The sequence below is a fragment of the Plecotus auritus genome (assembly GCF_963455305.1).
Source record: "Plecotus auritus genome assembly, chromosome: 5".
Classification (NCBI taxonomy): Eukaryota; Metazoa; Chordata; class Mammalia; order Chiroptera; family Vespertilionidae; genus Plecotus; species Plecotus auritus.
This window is the reverse complement of record NC_137776.1, coordinates 163032675-163051980: the sequence shown is the minus strand read 5'-3', so window position 1 is coordinate 163051980 and position 19306 is coordinate 163032675. Positions and strand designations below refer to the sequence as shown.

General features: G+C 44.8%; 1 protein-coding gene across 2 annotated transcripts in view; it reads left to right on the top strand.

Annotated features, from left to right (window-relative positions):
• Window positions 1-18821, top strand: part of ABCA1 (ATP binding cassette subfamily A member 1) — a 114353-nt gene extending 95532 nt beyond the window's left edge. For both annotated transcript variants that reach the window (XM_080669975.1, XM_080669976.1), the window contains exons 36-50: window positions 104-273; window positions 1540-1717; window positions 3718-3833; window positions 3941-4085; window positions 5541-5664; window positions 6890-7019; window positions 7279-7399; window positions 8172-8234; window positions 8875-8981; window positions 11070-11211; window positions 11591-11725; window positions 12951-13054; window positions 13620-13712; window positions 14568-14811; window positions 15394-18821. In XM_080669975.1, the coding sequence (XP_080526101.1) occupies window positions 104-273; window positions 1540-1717; window positions 3718-3833; window positions 3941-4085; window positions 5541-5664; window positions 6890-7019; window positions 7279-7399; window positions 8172-8234; window positions 8875-8981; window positions 11070-11211; window positions 11591-11725; window positions 12951-13054; window positions 13620-13712; window positions 14568-14811; window positions 15394-15534 (2013 nt within the window). In that variant the 3' untranslated portion in view covers window positions 15535-18821. The remainder of the gene's footprint in view (window positions 1-103; window positions 274-1539; window positions 1718-3717; window positions 3834-3940; window positions 4086-5540; window positions 5665-6889; window positions 7020-7278; window positions 7400-8171; window positions 8235-8874; window positions 8982-11069; window positions 11212-11590; window positions 11726-12950; window positions 13055-13619; window positions 13713-14567; window positions 14812-15393) is intronic.
• Window positions 18822-19306: the final 485 nt, after the last annotated feature.

The following is a 19306-nucleotide window of genomic DNA, read 5'->3' as shown; positions in this document are numbered from 1 at the left end:
TGTGTGTGTGTGTGTGTGTGTGTGTGTGTGCGCGCGCGCGCACGCACCCCCTCCAAGAACAGGGTTTGGGAGCATTACCTTGTACCTCTGTGTTTTATTTCAGGTGTGGTTCAATAACAAGGGGTGGCATGCCATCAGCTCTTTCTTGAATGTCATCAACAACGCCATTCTGCGGGCCAACCTGCAGAAGGGGGCGAACCCCAGCCAGTACGGGATCACTGCTTTCAACCACCCCCTGAATCTCACCAAGCAGCAGCTCTCGGAAGTGGCTCTGTAAGTAGCTACGTCTCCGTCTCCGTGGACCAGGTGGGGGCAGGAGAGGGTGTTGGGGGTGATGGTGGAATGGAGGAAGGAACCCTGCGCTGGTTGTGTATAACAGCTGGAGAGACACTTATATTAGGGTATGTCTGGGTTTGGTCCAGGCTCTGGACAGAACATGATCAGTTTAGGAATTGGCTGGCAGGGATTAAAGTGCCAAAGATAAATAAATGACTCATATATGTAAAAACCATTATATTTAGTGGATTCATGTAAGTTAAGTTGTTAATAACATCCCCCAAATATTTTAACTCGCCATCAATACAGTGTTTAATAAAAAAAGAGAAGCCCGCCATCAACTGTCTTTCGCTGGTTTTAAACTTGGTGAAACGTACTTTTATCAGCTTGTGTTTTTAATTCCTGAATTGTGTGTATGTGTGCGAGGTTAAGCCAGTACACACTAGGCAAAGTGTATAGAGCCTTTGGAATTGTGGAGATCCGGGTTTGAATCTGGTTTCTAAACTTCCTAGATGTATGGTGTTAAACGAAGCAGTTCATGTAAGTTGCCAAGTTTAGCATTTGGTTTATATTCAACACATGTTGGGTCCCTTTCTGGTATAAGGGGCATGGCACAGTTATTGTTTTTTGCTTAACTTGTAAAAAATATCAATATGTGTCACTGGAATCTTTATACCAAGCTTCTATAACATTTACATGTATAATTTATATTAAACCCTGTTTATTGAGCTTATAAGACCGTTCTTCTTCTAAGCATCTGATAGATGTGTTAGACTGATAGGCCACACACTGGTGTTTTCACATTTATTTACAGCTAGAAATGAACTTATTTGAATGGTTTCACACTAACATTTCTGCTTTATTTAATTTTCAACCTACACTTGTCCTTTGTGAGTGAAAATTCACAACTTAATTGCTCTTATAAGGTCATTAGGCCACTCGGACTCCCATTAATAGTTCGTTATGACACTGGCCCTTTGTAACCTCAGTGCAGTCAGTGTTGCATTGGAATTGTCAGGTTAGGGGGGTTTTTGCTTTGTTTTATTCTTTTTTACTTGAAAATAATAATCGTTAGCCCTGAAAAAAAATATTTGGTGAGCAGGTTATTTTTTCCCTGGGTTATGCTCAGATATTTGTGTGGGTGCGTGCGTGCGTGCGTGCGTGTGTGTGTGTGTGTGTGTGTCCGTGTCTGTGTGTCCTCCTGATGGAGTCATCAGTTGCATCAGTGGCCCCTCATGTCCTCACTGCCTGCCTCTTCCTCAGGATGACTACATCGGTGGATGTCCTTGTGTCCATCTGTGTTATCTTCGCCATGTCCTTCGTCCCAGCCAGCTTTGTCGTGTTCCTGATCCAGGAGCGGGTCAGCAAGGCGAAGCACCTGCAGTTCATCAGCGGGGTGAAGCCCGTCATCTACTGGCTCTCCAATTTTGTCTGGGACATGGTAAGGGCACCGCCATGCTGCTGTGCATAAATCTCCAGTGGGGCCACGCGTGGATGACAGCCTCTGGCTCTCGTTATGGTGTCCTTGCTCATCTGAAGATGAATGAGAAAGAAAATGACAGAGGCGTTGTAATTAAGTGCAATGTACTTAAGGAGCATTAAGTACAGCACCCATCCCACACCCGAGAGGAAATCTGTCCACTCTGACGGCAGTTAGTATCACCACCACCTAATCCCTAATGCAAAACTTTTCAAAGAGACATGGACGGGGAAGCCAGTCCAAACTCCAGTGCCTATAACTTGTCTGATAGGGATGACCCTCCAGAGTCAGGGTGTTCTTTGTCTTACTAGGAAATCTGTCTGTCATCTGAAAACTCGACACATTTTACCTGAAGCTTATCCATCTATTGCAAATACGTTTTCACGCCAGCTACAATGCATTGCTTTTGTTCAGACCAATATGGAGGACTTCAAAGAATTCCGAAATTCCACTTCTCGGAAAGTGGAGTTGAAATATATCTCCCTCTGAGTTCCATCAATTGTAAGCCATACAGAGCACACGTGATGCTTCTCCCACCAGATAGCCCCTCAGATAAGTGAAGACAACTTTCACTGAACCTACGTCTTCCCCGGATATGACGATCTCTGAGGACACATTGTGTAATCTCTAGAGCACAGTCCCCGTGTGGGTGATGATGATGCACAAGCCTCTCGGACGTGTCATTCTTTTGATTTCACTGCCTTTGTGTGGCCATGCTCCATATTGTTAATGTCCCTTTTGACAAGTAAAACCCAGAATTAGCTATGAGCCTAGAGGGAGTTGATCTGTATCCTTGACTTTATTGCACAGCCCAAGGGCATCGCATTTTGGAAGTAGCACTGTCTTGGCGGCCGTTGGATAGTGAACTGAAATCTCTAGTTGACAAGTATTATTAAATGGGCCTCTTTCCCTCTATACCAATGCAGTTGACTTTTTTTGAGCCCAAACTTTGTTTATCGCCGTTAAACTGCATTTTGTTTAGTGTCCATTTGCTTTTACCTTGATCCAGTAATTACTTTATTCAGTAAACACATTCTGAGTGCTCACTGCGTGTCTGACTCCACCACACAGGAGCTTCTGAGATGAAAGACCAAGTCCCGAACTCAGGAATGTCACTCACCTTCCTGTGTGTCATCTGTCCCTCCCGTGCTTTCGAGCCTCTGAAGTTTGCTCTAATCATGTCTTCATCTAAGTTGTTGGTAAACACATTGAGTAGAATGAGACTGAAGCAGAGCCCTGTGCTCTAAAGCTGCAAATTCTTACATCTGACAAGCCTGCTCTCACATCCCTCCCTGTGCTCTGTTCTGCCAGCTATAATTCTCACAATTGTCTCGTGATCAGGTCTTCATTTGTGCATTTAAAAATTATTTTTATTTTTTTAGGGAATTTTTATAAGAGTTTATTTGTGTCAAACTGACAAGACATAGGCTGGGAAGCCAGATCTCAGGTGCTCCCTATTTGTGCATTTTAATTCTTGATACTCTGTCAGGACAGACTCTAAGATTATTCTCAGTGTGATGAAGCAATTCTGACATTCACATTATGAGCACTTACTTCATAAATAGATTATATGTGAGATTGAACTTGGGCAGACTGTAACATGGCATTAATGATGAAACCGACACAGTCATCTTTGGGAAGAATAATGGAAGCTTATTTGCTGCCTGGGAAATTGAAATTACTCTGACCGGGGATCCATCGTTCAGGAAGTTTACTGAGTGTGACACCTTGGCTCAGCTCTTGGAAAGACAGCAAGGGCATTCAGTTTATAAAAGCAGCCAAGGGTAAAATGCTTGTCAAAATGTATTGTTCAGTGTATTGATTAGTAGTTTATGTGGCTTTATTAATTTAGAGTTATTCTCCAGTATGTTCACTGCCCTTTCTTGTCGGACGATAGCGAAGACAGGATGTGCTGTATCTTGGACATAGGGGCGAACTCGATTTCCTTGTTTCACTTTCAGTGCAACTATGTGGTCCCTGCCACGCTGGTCATCATCATCTTCATCTGCTTCCAGCAGAAGTCCTACGTGTCCTCCACCAACCTGCCCGTGCTCGCCCTCCTGCTCCTGCTGTATGGGTAAGGTGCCCCTGGGTGGGTGGCAGCAGTGGGTGAGGCATATGGTGCCCAATGTCAGAGGGAAGGCGGGGGACACCCCGTGGACATTTGTCTTTGTGCCTCCCCAGGTGGTCGATCACACCGCTCATGTACCCCGCCTCCTTCGTGTTCAAGATCCCCAGCACCGCCTACGTGGTCCTCACCAGCGTGAACCTCTTCATCGGGATCAACGGCAGCGTGGCCACCTTCGTGCTGGAGCTCTTCACTGACAATGTGAGTTCTGCAGGGAGAGCAGCTGCGCTGGGCTAAGCATCTCCGGGAGCCGGGGACAGTGTTTAATCATGATCCCACTCCACGTGTCTGTGGTATCACACCCCCCACCACTCTGTCCTGTATCCGGTTCTCTCTTCCTCGGCTTCCTTTTCCTTATAGTTCTCTCATCAAACGTTTTTGTTTGCTTCGACAAGTTCTTTTATACTTTTTTCTGCCTATATGTTGCTTTTCCGATCTTTTTTCACTTTCCGTCTTTGCTTTCCACTTCCGGTGCCGTCTCTGGCTGGCACCATTCCTTCCGGAGGCTCTTACCAGCACCTCTCTCGGTGCTGTATGTTGTTCTCTCTCAATTCTGTACCTTTAGCCCTGAAGGTTCCCTGGAACTCTAGCCTTGCATTCTCACTTGCCTGGTGCAGAGCTCCATCTCCATAATTTACAGATACCCCAGGCTCGACATGTCCTGATTCTCTTTCCCCCTAGAACCTGCTGCTTCTCTGCCTTTCCTGTCACACTGGATGGCGTTGTCATCCACCCAATCCCCCGATCTGGCGACATTTGAGTCATCTTGCGTGCTTTGCTTTTGTTGATTTCCCACGTTTGACTGGTTACCTTGTCAGTTCTTCCAGTTACAGATCCCGTAAACAAGGGTCCCTGTCCATTCCTGTCGTCGCCTTGGTCCCAACACCTGAACTTGGCACTTAGGACCTTCCAGAGGTGCATCCTCTTCCCCAAGAGGCTGCAATCTCAGCCGAGTTGCTCCTTCAACCCACCGTACCCCTGTGGGCCTGGCTTAAAATCCCTTCCTCTGTCCCAGGGGCCCCTAGTCCTGGCTGACCCTTCCTGCTTGAGCTCCGATGTGGAGCTTTCCTTTCCTGCCCTATGGGAGGTGCTTCCAGAGCCCTCAGTTCATGCTCCATACAACACATACCCAACTGTGTAGTAATTTCTTGTTTCCTGTCACTCTTCCTCAGAACAAAGACGATTTCTTATTGACCTTGGCCTCACCTGTGCCCTAGCACGTGCATCCAGCACATAGCAACTTACTCAATTGTTTGATAGCTGCCTAGTGCTGGCTTGATGTGTTCAAGAAGAATTGTTTAAATGACCACAAAATCCTGGAACTGAACTATTGACCTGGACATGAGCAGTTTGCTTTTAAAATGCTAAGCAAATATTTTGGTGGATTTGCTTCTGATTAAACATAACCATGTTTCCCAACTTGGCTCATATTTCTCCATACACATAGGTTCATTCCAAATTTTCTAGCGAGCAAAGGTTTTATTAGGTTGCATATCATCAGCTACGGCTGCTGCTGCCTACCGGGATCTGAAGTCAAAGGCTCAGCTCGACCTCAGGGAACCAGATGTCTTCTCCACGCCCATACCTCTGACCTGGATGCGTTTTTAGCTTAAACCACCCATGACATTCAGTCTCCCTCTGTCTTATTTTTTTTAGAAGCTGAATAACATCAATGATATCCTGAAGTCTGTGTTCTTGATCTTCCCGCACTTCTGCCTGGGACGGGGGCTCATTGACATGGTGAAAAACCAGGCCATGGCTGATGCCCTGGAAAGGTTCGGTGAGTGCCGGCAGGAGTCGGAGGGCGTTGTGCTAGAGGTGGCGGCGTGCACGGGCCTTGTGACTCTGGCCTTTGTTTCAGAACGAGGCTGGTGCCTGGGCACAGGACTCCCCCGACTAACAGGGCTGGGCACAGCTGGTGTGGCATGGGCCTTGTGACAGGGCCCTTTGTGCCTGAGAGAAGTGAGAGGGCTATTTCGGAGGGAGGGAGAAAACTGCCTTTAGCTTGAATCCAGTGCCTAATGCTGCTGGTTGGGATTGAGAATGTGGTACGCAGGCAGCGAATCCCAAGGAAAGATGCAAACTCGGGCTCATTAGGACAAGCATGGGCCTGGGGCTGTGGCCGTACATGACCTTTCACATAGTCTATACCCGCGGTCGGCAAACTGCGGCTCGCGAGCCACATGCGGCTCTTTGGCCCCTTGAGTGTGGCTCTTCCACAAAATATCACGGCCTGGGCAAGTCTATTTTGAAGAAGTGGCGTTAGAAGAAGTTTAAGTTTAAAAAATTTGGCTCTCTAAAGAAATTTCAATCGTTGTCCTGTTGATATTTGGCTCTGTTGACTAATGAGTTTGCCGACCACTGGTCTATACAAAGGGAATCGCTGCAGCTCTTTCTGCCTTATGGTCTTTAGAAGTATTTGTCCTGTGGCCACATTACTATTTATCCACTGGCTCATGTCAGTTAGGTGGGTCGTGTTATTTAAGGGACTTAGGACAGAGACTTTTTTTTTTTCCAATTTGGAGGTGCAAAGGAGATGTATAAGGAATTTGAAGGAATATTTGTATAAAAACTAGGTGATTTGATTGGGTCACTAGGTTACATTACATGCTACTGAGAGGGGCATCTTTGTAAAGTGCTCTCTATAATCTTTCTTTGGGGAACTTATAATCTGTTAAAATACTGACGGTAAAAATTACCCTGGATTGTTGCCTTCTTACAAAGGATTTTTGCGTCTTATTAAAAAAGAGACATTACATATCTTAGATGATGCTACAGATCTAATACATGTTTTGCTCTGAAACTCTGATCGGCACTGAATCGCAGTATGCTTCCCCCAAACTTCCCCTAAATCAGGCTTGGACAGTGGTCACTCCCTTATATATCTTCTCCTTGTCATGGGGGATACCATTGGTGTTCCCAGGAAGAGGGGTGAATTTGAGGAAGGGCCGTGGTCTCTGGTGCTTCCTTCCATTCTGACTGGATCTCTGCATTGTGTCTACCAGGGGAGAACCGCTTTGTCTCGCCACTCTCGTGGGACTTGGTGGGACGAAACCTCTTCGCCATGGCCGTGGAGGGGGCGGTGTTCTTCCTCATCACTGTTCTGATCCAGTACAGATTCTTCATCCGGCCCAGGTGAGCTTTTTCTCAGAACTCTTGGAGCCCCCGTTTGAGGATCACAGAGAAGAAGCACCGGGAAATACTTGTCAATGGCGTTTAGATTGAATTGAACTCAGAGCAGATGATCAAACTGTGTTCCTAAAGTGGACATCCCAGGCCCCAGCACTGCCAGTCCTGGGAACTGAAGAGTAGATCTTATAGGACTGCTTTAGAAATGATCTTTCTCTTGAAAAATCTCTGGAAAGGTTGACTTTTCTTAACTCTCCCCCCTAAGACCTGTGAATGCAAAGCTTCCTCCTCTGAATGACGAGGACGAAGACGTCAGGCGGGAAAGGCAGAGGATTCTCGACGGTGGAGGCCAGAATGACATCTTGGAAATCAAGGAGCTGACTAAGGTAAGGCAGTGAGTACAGGCTGTGACAGCTTGTCTGTAACTGTTTCGGCTTCAATGTGGGAAACTAGCTTCTTGGTGACGTGCTTAGTAAAAGGAGTCTGCTTCTCAAAATGCGCATCTATACCCAGCTTCTGTCAACTTAACTTTATTTAAAACACACCATGGGGACTTCTGCATTAGAGGATGCCTTTGTAATGTGCATTCTCATTCTTGAGTATATTTATTTTTCATGCTTATTCATGTATTAATTACTAAAACATACTAATGTTGTATACCTAGTCAAAGCTAAGTAGGGAGACTGAATGGTTGATTTGAGTTTCATGGTCTATAAAGCTGTTCTGTCTCCATTGCTCAGGAGGGAAGGTCTGTTTCACCCTCTCTGGGTGCTAGAGTCCCCGAAGTCCACTTTTTTTGTATTATGTACAATATTTGCAATGTTGCTATTACAGATTTTTTTACCCTGTAGAATTTAATTTTAAAAAAATTTCTTTGTATATTAAGTAAATGAAGTATTATTTAGACATGAATGACCAATATGTTTTGTAAAATATTAGATTGAAAATAAAAAGAAATTCACTTGTATTTTGAGCTTTAGAGTCATTCAGAAACCAGTTGCCACAGAGACAGACCGAAGACCAAGGCTCTTAGCACATCTTATGTGTGACTTAGTCTCGTCGATGAGTTTATCCCGTGATGTGCCGTTCCCTCTTCCATAGCTGCCTGGGATCGCCGTGAGTCACTGTGGCTCATGACCTTCTGCATTTTGTTTGCAGGTGTATAGAAGGAAGAGGAAGCCTGCTGTGGACAGGATTTGTGTTGGCATTCCTCCTGGAGAGGTACAGGCACTTTTTCTACCTTGTGTTTATCCCTGTTAATTCAGACAGCCTCTACCCAATCAAATGATAATGTTTGTAAGGGGTCAAAGTGGCTTTTAAAGGCTTCTTCTCACTTTGTGTCTCTGTGAAGCAGTCAGTCATTGAGGGGATGAGGACCCCACATGTCAAAAGAGAGTGATTTTGGATAATCTCAGGCAGTGTAAGAAAAACATGCACGCCCAACATGTGATTTTGTGATCTGTTCAAGATGATGATGAAATTCAAATACATTTTTTGAAATTATATTTTCTTAGTTTCATTCATGTTTGTGTTCTTTTATGCCCTTTAGCTAGATTAGTGAAATTTGACTAGTTGGCTTTCATTACTGTTTTTCACTCAGTAACTTTGGCCTCAACTTAAGGACTCAGATAATATTATAGAATACGCCCACACTTACTAGTAAAATGATCCCGTTATAAAATACCTGTTTAAGTGACCATATGATTTCTTAAGACAAAGAAAATATTTGACTCTTCATTGATATTTGAGAATGGTGGGGTCATGCTATATAAAAGCTAAGCTGAGGTGACCGTATTTTGTAATGGTCACTTAGATTCAGAGTTTCCATAATTTGTTACACAGTTTACCTAATCTTTTCCAGTGCTTCGGGCTCCTGGGAGTTAATGGGGCTGGGAAGACGTCAACTTTCAAGATGTTAACTGGAGACAGCACTGTTACCAGAGGAGACGCTTTCCTTAACAAAAATAGGTGAGGAAAGAACGGGTCTGCGTTTTGCTATGAAGACTTTTACTACTTATTTAAATACGTCCTCTGTGTGTGTTTATGGTCACAACAGTACTGTATAGATAGAGTTTATAAAAATGGTGGAATACAGTCAAGTATAAAGAAGAAACTCAGAATCATGCCTACTCCCACTCTCTAGAGATAACCCCTCTGTCTCTCCTTCCCGTCTCATTGTTTTTTAACAGCTTTATTCTGGTGAAATTTATATATCATACCGCTTACTTGTTTTAAGAGCACAATGCATGATTTTTAGTAAATTTACAGAGTTTTGGAACCATCACCACAATCCAGGCTTAGAACATTCCCATCACCCCAAATCTATTTTTTATATACATATAAATGGACTATAAACTTGAATCATACTGTATCTAGAGTTTTAAAGTTAGTTTTCATTGTTAATGAGTATATTATAACTATTTCCCAAAGGGTTACATATTCTAAGATGTAGAATTTTATTTACTGGATTTCTTATTGTTGGGCATTTATTAGTTTCTGCTTTTCACTCTGTAAGTATGTCCTCAGGGAAAAACCCTACAAGGCAAAGGGTACGCACTTGCCCTCGCTAACAGTTGTCTCAGTTTTTGGGGCCGCCAACAGGCTGTCACCTGAGACTGTGCCGGTCACTGGGCAGTCTGATCAGTGGGAGTACAGCTCTCCACGTCAGAAGCCCAGAGACCGTGTCACCTGGAGGACTCGAGATCCGTGGGGCTACTGTAGGCTTTCCATATGGCACAGGGCAGTGCCTTTTGACCTTTTCTGACCATGACCCATGCTAGCAAATACATCTTACACCCAAACCCAGTAAATCCAAAGGCATAAACAAGCACAGAATAAAGGTTCGTAAAACAATACCTCCTGTTACTACTTATAGTACACTCTGATAATTCTTACTCTTCTCTCTACCATGTCATTAAAAAATACTGGTTGTGACCCAATAAGTTTACTTCTCAAGTGACTAATGGGCGATGATTCACAAGTTGAAAATAATGGGCGGGGGCTACTGGCCAATAAAATTGAGAAAAGAACTTAATGTACTTATGGGCCTCCTCCTCTGTCTCTACGTGGTTTTTCAGTAGCAGTGTGAAGGACGTTTAAAGAGAACAGAATTCTAGAATGGCAGCCGTAAGGCGGCACACCTGCTCCCCGAGGCGTGTTCCTAGCACCGGGCTCCTGGGTGTATAACAGTGGAGGGGATAAGTGGCCACACGAAGGTCGATCACAGGGACTGGTTGGAAGAGCTGGCTTGGGCAGTGTGGCTGTGAGCGCCAGGGAGAGTCCATGGGCACCTCAGTCCTAGTTCTGAAAAAGGGTGGGCCTGGGAGTCCTAATTAGACGTGCAGAGAGGAATGAATGCTGCCGAAAGGGCACGCTCAAGGGCTGCCCGGGGGCTGAAGTGCAGCTATCAGATTGGATGTGGACACTGAGCTTCTCCCACGTCACGGATTCTTAACCCAGTCCTGGCTTTATGGTGCCTCACCGCCGACCCTCCACTATATGTCAGGTTGTGTCTGCAGGTGTATTTTTTCCTGTCGCCTTACAAACCAGGAGGGTGCGTTGGTGGGATACTGAGCAGGGCCAGCGGGTTGGAACATGCTGTGGCCGCGTCATGTATGGGCAGCAGAGTGCGGAGGGCGGTCACACCCAGAGTGGCTGGGACTCCGCTGGATCTGAATGAAGGAGACTTTGGAGAAGCAAGGCCCTTGGTACAGAGGACTGGACCTCAGAGTCAAGTCTGGGATGGAAGTTCGTGTGACCAGGTTATCGGTCACACACTTGGCATTGTGGTTGGAATGGATTCAGGAATTCTAAAATGGCACCGAGCCTACAGATGGTTGGGGGAGCCAGGTGCAAGGACTGGGCGGGATGGAGGCAGGAACCCTGACGGCCAGGAGGGGCTGGCGTCCTGGGGGCAGAAAGGCTGTTCCTACAGCAGGTGTGCGCACTGGTATTTTTGCCACACACAAGCGTACTTTATAGGAACGTTAGGCAGGATCATCTGACCAGCATATGTCCAAATGCCCCAAACCTGACCAGTTTTGTTTTTCTTTGCAGTATCTTATCAGACATCCACGAAGTCCATCAAAACATGGGCTACTGCCCGCAGTTCGATGCCATCACGGAGCTGATGACTGGGAGAGAGCACGTGGAGTTCTTTGCCCTCTTGAGGGGAGTCCCAGAGAAGGAAGTTGGCAAGGTACTGTGGGCAGCAGCAAGCTCGCCTGCCTCAGCTGGCATCCTGACAGCATACCGTGTGGGTCTGACGCACACATGACCCTCGGCTTCATGCTGTCTTTCTTCCTGGACACAGTGGTGGGGAGTGCTGGCTCTTTGCCCCTGCTTTCAGGGTGGGGTCTGTGGTGGCAGGGGTGGGTGGGGTGGAGGTGGGGAGGGGGGTGGGGAGCTGTGGGCAGGCCCCTGCTGGAGGGCACGGAGGAAGTGCCCTTGTCCCTGTTTTAGGCTCTGTGGCACTTGCCAGGTCATGATGACAGAATCTGGTCTTACTCAGTGCAGTGGAAGCAAACACGGCAAAGTCACCAAACCAGAGGATGTCAAGGAGCTTTTTATTGCTCTAGGTCGGTGAGTGGGCGATTCGGAAACTGGGCCTGGTGAAGTACGGAGAAAAGTATGCTGGCAACTACAGTGGCGGCAACAAGCGCAAGCTCTCCACAGCCATGGCTCTGATAGGCGGGCCTCCTGTGGTGTTTCTGGTGAGTGTGACTCAGTGGAAAACTATTCTGGCCCGAATGGAAACAGCACTTTCCTAAACTCCTATATGTCCAGGGATGTTGCCTAACCGGCTCGCCAGTGACAAGCTCCCCTCCCCCTGACCAGGAACAGCAGAGCGGCCTCAGGGAAGCAGAGGGGGGCCCCCCCGTTGTTCCTTTCCTTGACACACCCCAGGGTGGCTCTGCCAAGCCCTCCGATGCTTCCCAAGAGAGATGCTCCAGGGCCTGTTTCTCTGGCATGGAGAGCTCTGACAAGTGTGGTTGGGGCTGCCTGTGTGATTTGACTTTTCACTGGAACATCCTTTTTTTTTTTTTTTACCTACTATGTGTTCATCCCCTGAGAATGGAGAGTGTGGGCACAGCTTCAGGGTCCCCCAACTAGCACCTGAGCCTTCATTCCCTACATGCAGATACATGGGAAACAGGAGACTAGACAGGACAGTGGCTCTGGACCCTTTATCGTCTACGGAGGAGAGCGTTGAAGTTATTGCAGGAAGAGGCCTGGGGTTGAGGCTTTAATGTTATCCAGGCATTTGGACCTGAAATTTGTTTCTCGACGACTAGCAAGTACAGTAACACGGGGGGAGCTGGAGTGAGCTAGAAGAAAAAGTGGAGAGAAGGAATTTTATTTACCAAAACCTTATACTGACTTCAGTAGAGATTTCAGACAAAAAGAAGTTTTAGTATATATTTGTCAGTCATGAAAAGATGATGGAAACTAAATGGCTCTTTCCTCCCATTTCTGTCTATTTGGAGAAATTTAATTTCATAACAATTTAAATGGCGCCCTGGCCGGTCTGGCTCAGTTGGTTGTGCACTGTCCTGTGCACCAAAAGGTTGCACAGCGTGATGCCTGGTCAGGGCACGTGCCCAGGCTGCAGCAGGATCCCCTTGAGACGCGTGCAGGAGGCAGCAGATTGAGGTTGCCACTCTCATGTCCATTTTCTCTCTCCCTCTCCCTCTCTTCCTTCTCTCTCTAAAAAAATAATCTTAAAGATAAATTTAGGTGGTGCTTCCTGCTTCAGGGAGACATTTATAAAAATGACCTGGTTCTGGTATGTAAGGTCTGGTTCTTGGGCCCATCCATAAGTAACTGGAATGGTTGAGTTAGAATTTAGGCTATTTCAGAGATGCTTCTGCATCTAACACCAAATCTGTCCTCAATGTTTGTCAGCAAATAATAGGATTTATTTTATTCTAATTACAGGACGAGCCGACCACAGGCATGGACCCCAAGGCCCGGCGATTCCTGTGGAACTGTGCCCTGAGCATCATCAAGGAGGGGAGATCGGTAGTGCTCACCTCTCATAGGTCCGTAGCGAAGGCCTGGCCTGGCTTCTCCATTGTGTGATTTTAAAAATTCCAACTGATACAAACGATCACCGTGTAAAACTTAGAAAATACAGAAAGGCAAAGACAAAAACAACTATCGTCAGAATTGCATCACTTGTAGATAACGGTTACTATCATTGGGCAATAATATATCTTTACTGTTTCTTTATGCAAACCTATGTACACAGGTGTGCGTGTCTGTGTGGGTGATTCATAAACAAAAATGCAAGCTTAGTGTAATACTGCTCTTTCTCATTCAACAATACACCGTGAACATTATTCCAAGTCATTTCTTATAGCTGGAGAGTAGTCCAATTTAATTGTACTGTGTTTTGTAGACATTTGGGTTGTTTCTAGCGTTTCCACAATTGAACAGGGCACTACAGCGAACAGGGTTATCCCTACACCTTCATGTGTTTGTAACAGGATGCCGTTATGCCTTAGGAGGCTGGGAACATTTCTTGAAATGCCAGATGTCATGGTGATGTTCGAATGGGTAGAGGCACATCACTCTAAGCTGAAACCTGGTTCTGTTTTCCCACAGCATGGAAGAATGTGAAGCTCTTTGCACGAGGATGGCCATTATGGTCAATGGCAAGTTCAGGTGCCTCGGTAGCGTCCAACATCTGAAAAATAGGTAAAAAAGATCATTTCTTTGGGGCAGCGCCTTGCTGAGAAAGCTTGCATTTATTTATTTTGTGTGTGAGCGTTTTAAATGGTGGCTCTAAACTAAAGGGAAACAAATTGAGCAACATGGTGTGGTGGGAAGAATGAGGGCTTTGAAGTCAAACGGAGATGCACTCACATCCTGTCTTCACCGTTACTGGTTGTGTGCTGTGGGCAAGTTACTGAAGCTCTCCAAGAGTCGGTTTCCTAAGGCAGTGGTCGGCAAACTCATTAGTCAACAGAGCCAAATACCAATAGTACAATGATTGAAATTTCTTTTGAGAGCCAAATTTTTTAAACTTAAACTTCTTCTAACGCCACTTCTTCAAAATAGACTTGCCCAGGCCATGGTATTTTGTGGAAGAGCCACACTCAAGGGGCCAAAGAGCTGCATGTGGCTCGTGAGCCGCAGTTTGCCGACCACGGTCCTAAGGGATAGGCCCCTCCCCCCCTTCCAGCTTCGTTATCATAGATGAAAGGGAGAAATGTCTACATGCCAGTCTGGTTAGAGCAGAGAGTTGGAGTCAAAAACAGGATGGGTCCACGTCCCGGTCCTACCACTGTGAGCTGTGTGTGGGGGAGTGGCTACCCCCCAGGCGTCAGTGTCTCATCCGTCAGGCTTCAGAGGTCCAGGTGAGGGGGACGTGAGGCCCTGTGTCTAAGGCCCTCAGCATGGCACCCCACCTAGAGCAGGTCCTCCGTAAATGGTGACTAGTTCCTTCTCTCTGGTTCTTACTCTGTGTCTGTCAGGGACCTCTCATTTTAATTATTCTTTTGATAAGTTTCCTGAGGATCCTCCATTTGGACTTTGCTTTTCTGCTCTCAGGTTTGGAGATGGGTATACGATAGTTGTCCGCATAGCAGGGTCCAACCCGGACCTGAAGCCTGTCCAGGAGTTCTTCGGACTGGCCTTTCCGGGCAGCGTCCTGAAGGAGAAGCACCGCAACATGCTGCAGTACCAGCTGCCATCCTCGCTGTCGTCCCTGGCCAGGATCTTCAGCATCCTCTCCCAGAGCAAGAAGCGCCTCCACATAGAAGACTACTCTGTTTCGCAGACAACACTTGACCAAGTAAGCGTGGAAGATCGACAATGGGTTTATTTTCTGGGGAGAGGAGTCCTGCTCCCTTCCTCACCCCATTCTGGGCCCTAGAGCAGGACAGACTACATGAGTTTGAATTCCCCATCGCCTACTGCTAGCTATGTTTTCTACCAAACCTCTCTGAATCTGAAAAGGGCGATGATGCTGTCTACTGCATAGGGTAGTGAGGAGAATAGCTTGTAATCATCATCTTAATAACTACCATTTATTGAGTACCTACTGTGGGTGCCTTATCCCATTTAAGTAACAGCAAACAGATCTTGGCACTTAGTAGGTATTCAGTAAATGTTCGTGTTTGTCCCTCTTCCCTTCCATCACACCTGTATAAGCCAAAGCAAATGGATGATTGAGCAGTGGGTGAGTTGGGGGTCAATATAGAGGGTTTTTAATTTTTGAGGGGTTAATGCTTTTTCAAGCCGCTTTCTAGTTAATGTGTTTATGCAGTCTCGTGTTCTCCTACCTGCCCTACTATCCCCAGAGGGGAAAACGCGACTAAAATAAAGAGAGAGCAAGTCGAGGGGTATCGATAAAGGTCCATCTTTCTCTTGACAGGTATTTGTAAACTTTGCCAAGGACCAAAGTGACGACGATCCCTTAAAGGACCTGTCGTTACACAAAAACCAGACAGTAGTGAACGTTGCAGTTCTCACATCTTTCCTGAAGGATGAGAAAGTGAAAGAAAGTTACGTGTGAAGACTCCTGTTCCTGCAGGGTGGCTGAAAGAGAGGAGGGACTGTCCTTCCTTCGCACCGGGTGAGGAGCCCAGAGAAGAGCTGGACGCTTCCGTGGGAAGAAGTAAACTGGATACTGTACTGATCCTCTTCAATGCAATGCAGTTCAATGCAATCCAAACAGAATTCCATGCCAGGGGCAGTGCCTTTGTAGCCGATGTCTCCTATGGCTCTCGAGGGAAAAAGACTTGAATTTAGTGTATTACTTTATGTCTATGTGAACCTCTAGTATGGAACCCAGAGGACATATGGGTTTGAAATCATACTGTTTTGGGTGTTGTTTTTTTTGTTGTTCCTTTGTATTCTCACCGGGGTTGCAACAACAATCCGTCAAGTCATCATGGCCAGTGATTATTTGCCCCCATCAGAAGGCATGCGTGCACACCCTCGCTCATTCCACCGTGCCATGCCGGGAGACTGGTTTCCCGGTGCCACCTCCCACCTCCACAGAGGGCAGTGAGTGCGCCGGAATTGCTAGTGCCAAGTGGTGCTCAGAAAGCCTGAAGCACCAGGGCGGTAAAAGCTGTGCTACTCGGAGTCTTATCGACATCATCAAATATCAGGTGACAAAAATGGTGCCACGTGTGGGGGAAAGTCCTGCTATGATTCCCTCACTGATGAGCTGCTCTGGTTGATGGTAACATGCAAATTGCGGGTGGCTCCAGACAAGTGAGACTTGGCTTCATTGTTACATTGTCCCTCGCTTGGAGCCATGGGTCTCCAGGGTCATCTTGCTGGGACTCCTTAAATGTACTTAGGTCCTGGTAAGAACCAGCACCCAATTCGTCGGGGCTCTCAGCTGCTGGGGCCAGGGTGAGGGATGGAGGAGATGGTGCCGATGGTGCGTTTGAACCTGGGCAGGCCTGTGTCCGCTCGTCCCGATTGTCTGCCAACACGGTACACTGCATCTCAAGATCTTGTTCAACAAAAAAGTATTTCTGGCTTTTTCTGGAGTATGAAAATGTGGAGTTGTATTTTGACAAAAGTGTTTGTGCTTTTAATGTTATTTGGAATTTTAAATTCTATCAGTGATTTTTGGAACCTTAGAATATGGCCTGTGGTGACCACCTGACTGGTGCCTTGTGACTAGAAAACAGCGTGAGGGTCAAGATCTCATGACATTACATTTAAGTTTCTTTACTATCATTTTAAATAATCTCAGCTCATTAATCAAGTTGTTTTTTTTGTGTGTTTTTTTTTTTTTGGAGCCTGTGTTACAGCCGAATGAGTATGGATGGCTGGATAGATGGGGTGGGGAGAAACCAAGTCTCAGACCCCCTGTGCCACGTTATTCAGCTGAGTGGTTTACAAATACATGTAGGTGGTGGTTCTGCTGTGGTCGTGGGCGCCCGATGAAAGGCAATGGGGCAGCCCACTTTCTGAAAATGGCAACAATGCAAAAGCCAAGAGTGTTTAAACGTCATGAGGGTCACAAGACTTGGACAATGAGTATTTTTCCGGAGAACACAGCAAGTTTTAAAAGTTGTTGAACAAGACAATTTGTGCTTATGACATTGAGTACCTTCTTCAAAGAATTGGCTTTGAAGACCTTAGACACCTCATTCATACAATCTCAAATTTTTCATCTCTTCAATCACTAACGTATCATGAAAAAATAAATAAAAGCAGCACATGCCCCCACATGAAGTGTATTTCAGACTTTTCCAACCAGTCTTATTTTTTTAGGCAGTAAATACTTAAAAAATATTATTTTACCAATGCTTAATGTCATCTGTCTTGAGACAACAAAAATAGGAGGGAACCACTGTTTGGTGAAGTTTAATTGGTCTTTCACTGTCACTTCTTTCTAAAATTTGTTAACTTGAAGGGTGTAAGATTTCAGATCTATTTTTAATTTATATTTTTTCCTTTTAAAATTTACATAATGTTATCACATAACTTGTTGATTGGAAAAGAAAATGATTTTCAGAAATTATTGCCAATATTGTTTTCTAAAATGATAAGTAATGAAGACATATTTCCAAATACTAGAGATCATCCAATGTATTTTATGCTATCTATAATGATGTAAAACTCATAGAATAATTTAGTTTCTCCTTGTGTAATATTTATCAGAATCAAACTTCTGTTTTCCCATTTTAGTAGACTCATGTTTGAATTTTCTACTATGTCAAATCCATAAGCAACTCTTTGCTTTAATTACTCTGACTTCAAGGCCATATTTAAAAAACATCAAAAGGCACTGAACCATTTTGGAAAAAAAAAAAAAAAAGGACAATGTTTCAATATAGATTCGAAAGGATATCTTCTGAAGCTAGAAACAATCTACAGTTACCATCAATTTCATTTAATACTGTTACCTCTTAGGCTATCCAAATAGAAACCTTTTGAATTTTCCTACGTAAACCTAATTATATAGTAAACATTTTTTACCAATTCTTACTCAAGTAAAATCTCTATATATTCCCTGTGGAACTGTAACTATGTGAGTTTCAGAAAATTCTCAAGTGTTCAGAGATTTCTGCTTCTGCTCTTTTTGGACATCTTGGAAACGTTACGAACAACTGTGAACATGAAAACTACAAAAGAAGACAGTAACAGAGCCCTCTATACCTAAATGCCCAGCTCAGTTCATTGTTAAAAACAAACAACCAAACCTCAAACTACTGTATTTCACTATCTGTACTGAAAGCAATGCATTGTGGCTATTAAATGTTGCACATCATTCATCCACTGTATAGTAACTATTGACTAAAGGGATTTGTCTATGTTTTCTTCGTGTGGTTGTATATATCAGGAAATTTTTTTTTCCAAAGAGCCATGTGTCATATAATATTGAACCACTTTGACATTGAAATATTAATTTGTACCCTTGTTACTACTTACTAGTAATAATATAGTACTATATAGAGTAGTGCTCTAATTCTCTTTAAAACTGTTGCATCCCTTTTATATAGAATGTTTCTATTTACATAGGATTAGGTATTCTACTCTTCCTTCCTATTACCTAGGATGAGCTATGTTTTTGTGCTTTTTCTTTATCATTGGCCCTTCATTCCAAGCACTTTATGTTGTCTGTAATGGGATCTATTTTTGCACTGGAATATCTGAGAATTGCAAAACTAGACAAAAGTTTCACAATAGATTTCTAAGTTAAATCATTTTCATTAAAAGGGGAAAAAAAAGAAAAACATTTGTATTGTCTATAACTTTATATGAAGTATTAAAAGCATATTTCTGTGTTGTATTGAGTCACGAAGAAATAAAGCTGTGACGGTTCTATTGATCTATACACATTTATTTCTGTGCATTTCGAGCACCACCTACTGTTAAAGCAATTTGGATTCAAAGTAGAAAGTAGAAAAGGCTCCATGTTCTAGTCATCACAAAAGAGAACTGAGGGGACTACTCGGAAATTTTAAAAAGGGTGTTTTGCACTTTCACGATTCAGTTAAGAAAGTCACCGAGATTAAGTTTACAAGGTTTTTCGATAAACGTGTTCTGCTTCATGGTGATGAAGCAGTGATCTCTGCAAACCCTCTGAGGCTAAGCCTGTTTAACAAAGCCTCATTTCTTCACGTGGCGATGAGAAAGCCACAAAGGCAGCCTTCACTGCTCTTTTGTTTACTCAGCCAAAATACAGGGATACACACTGTGGCAAGTGTACCGGGGAGGTGCTGGGCTGGTGGAAGGGCGAGCGTGCAGGGGAAGGAGAAGCATGTGGGCTGAGAAGGGATACTGAGACTAATATCAGAGACCCTTTGTCCTGTAAA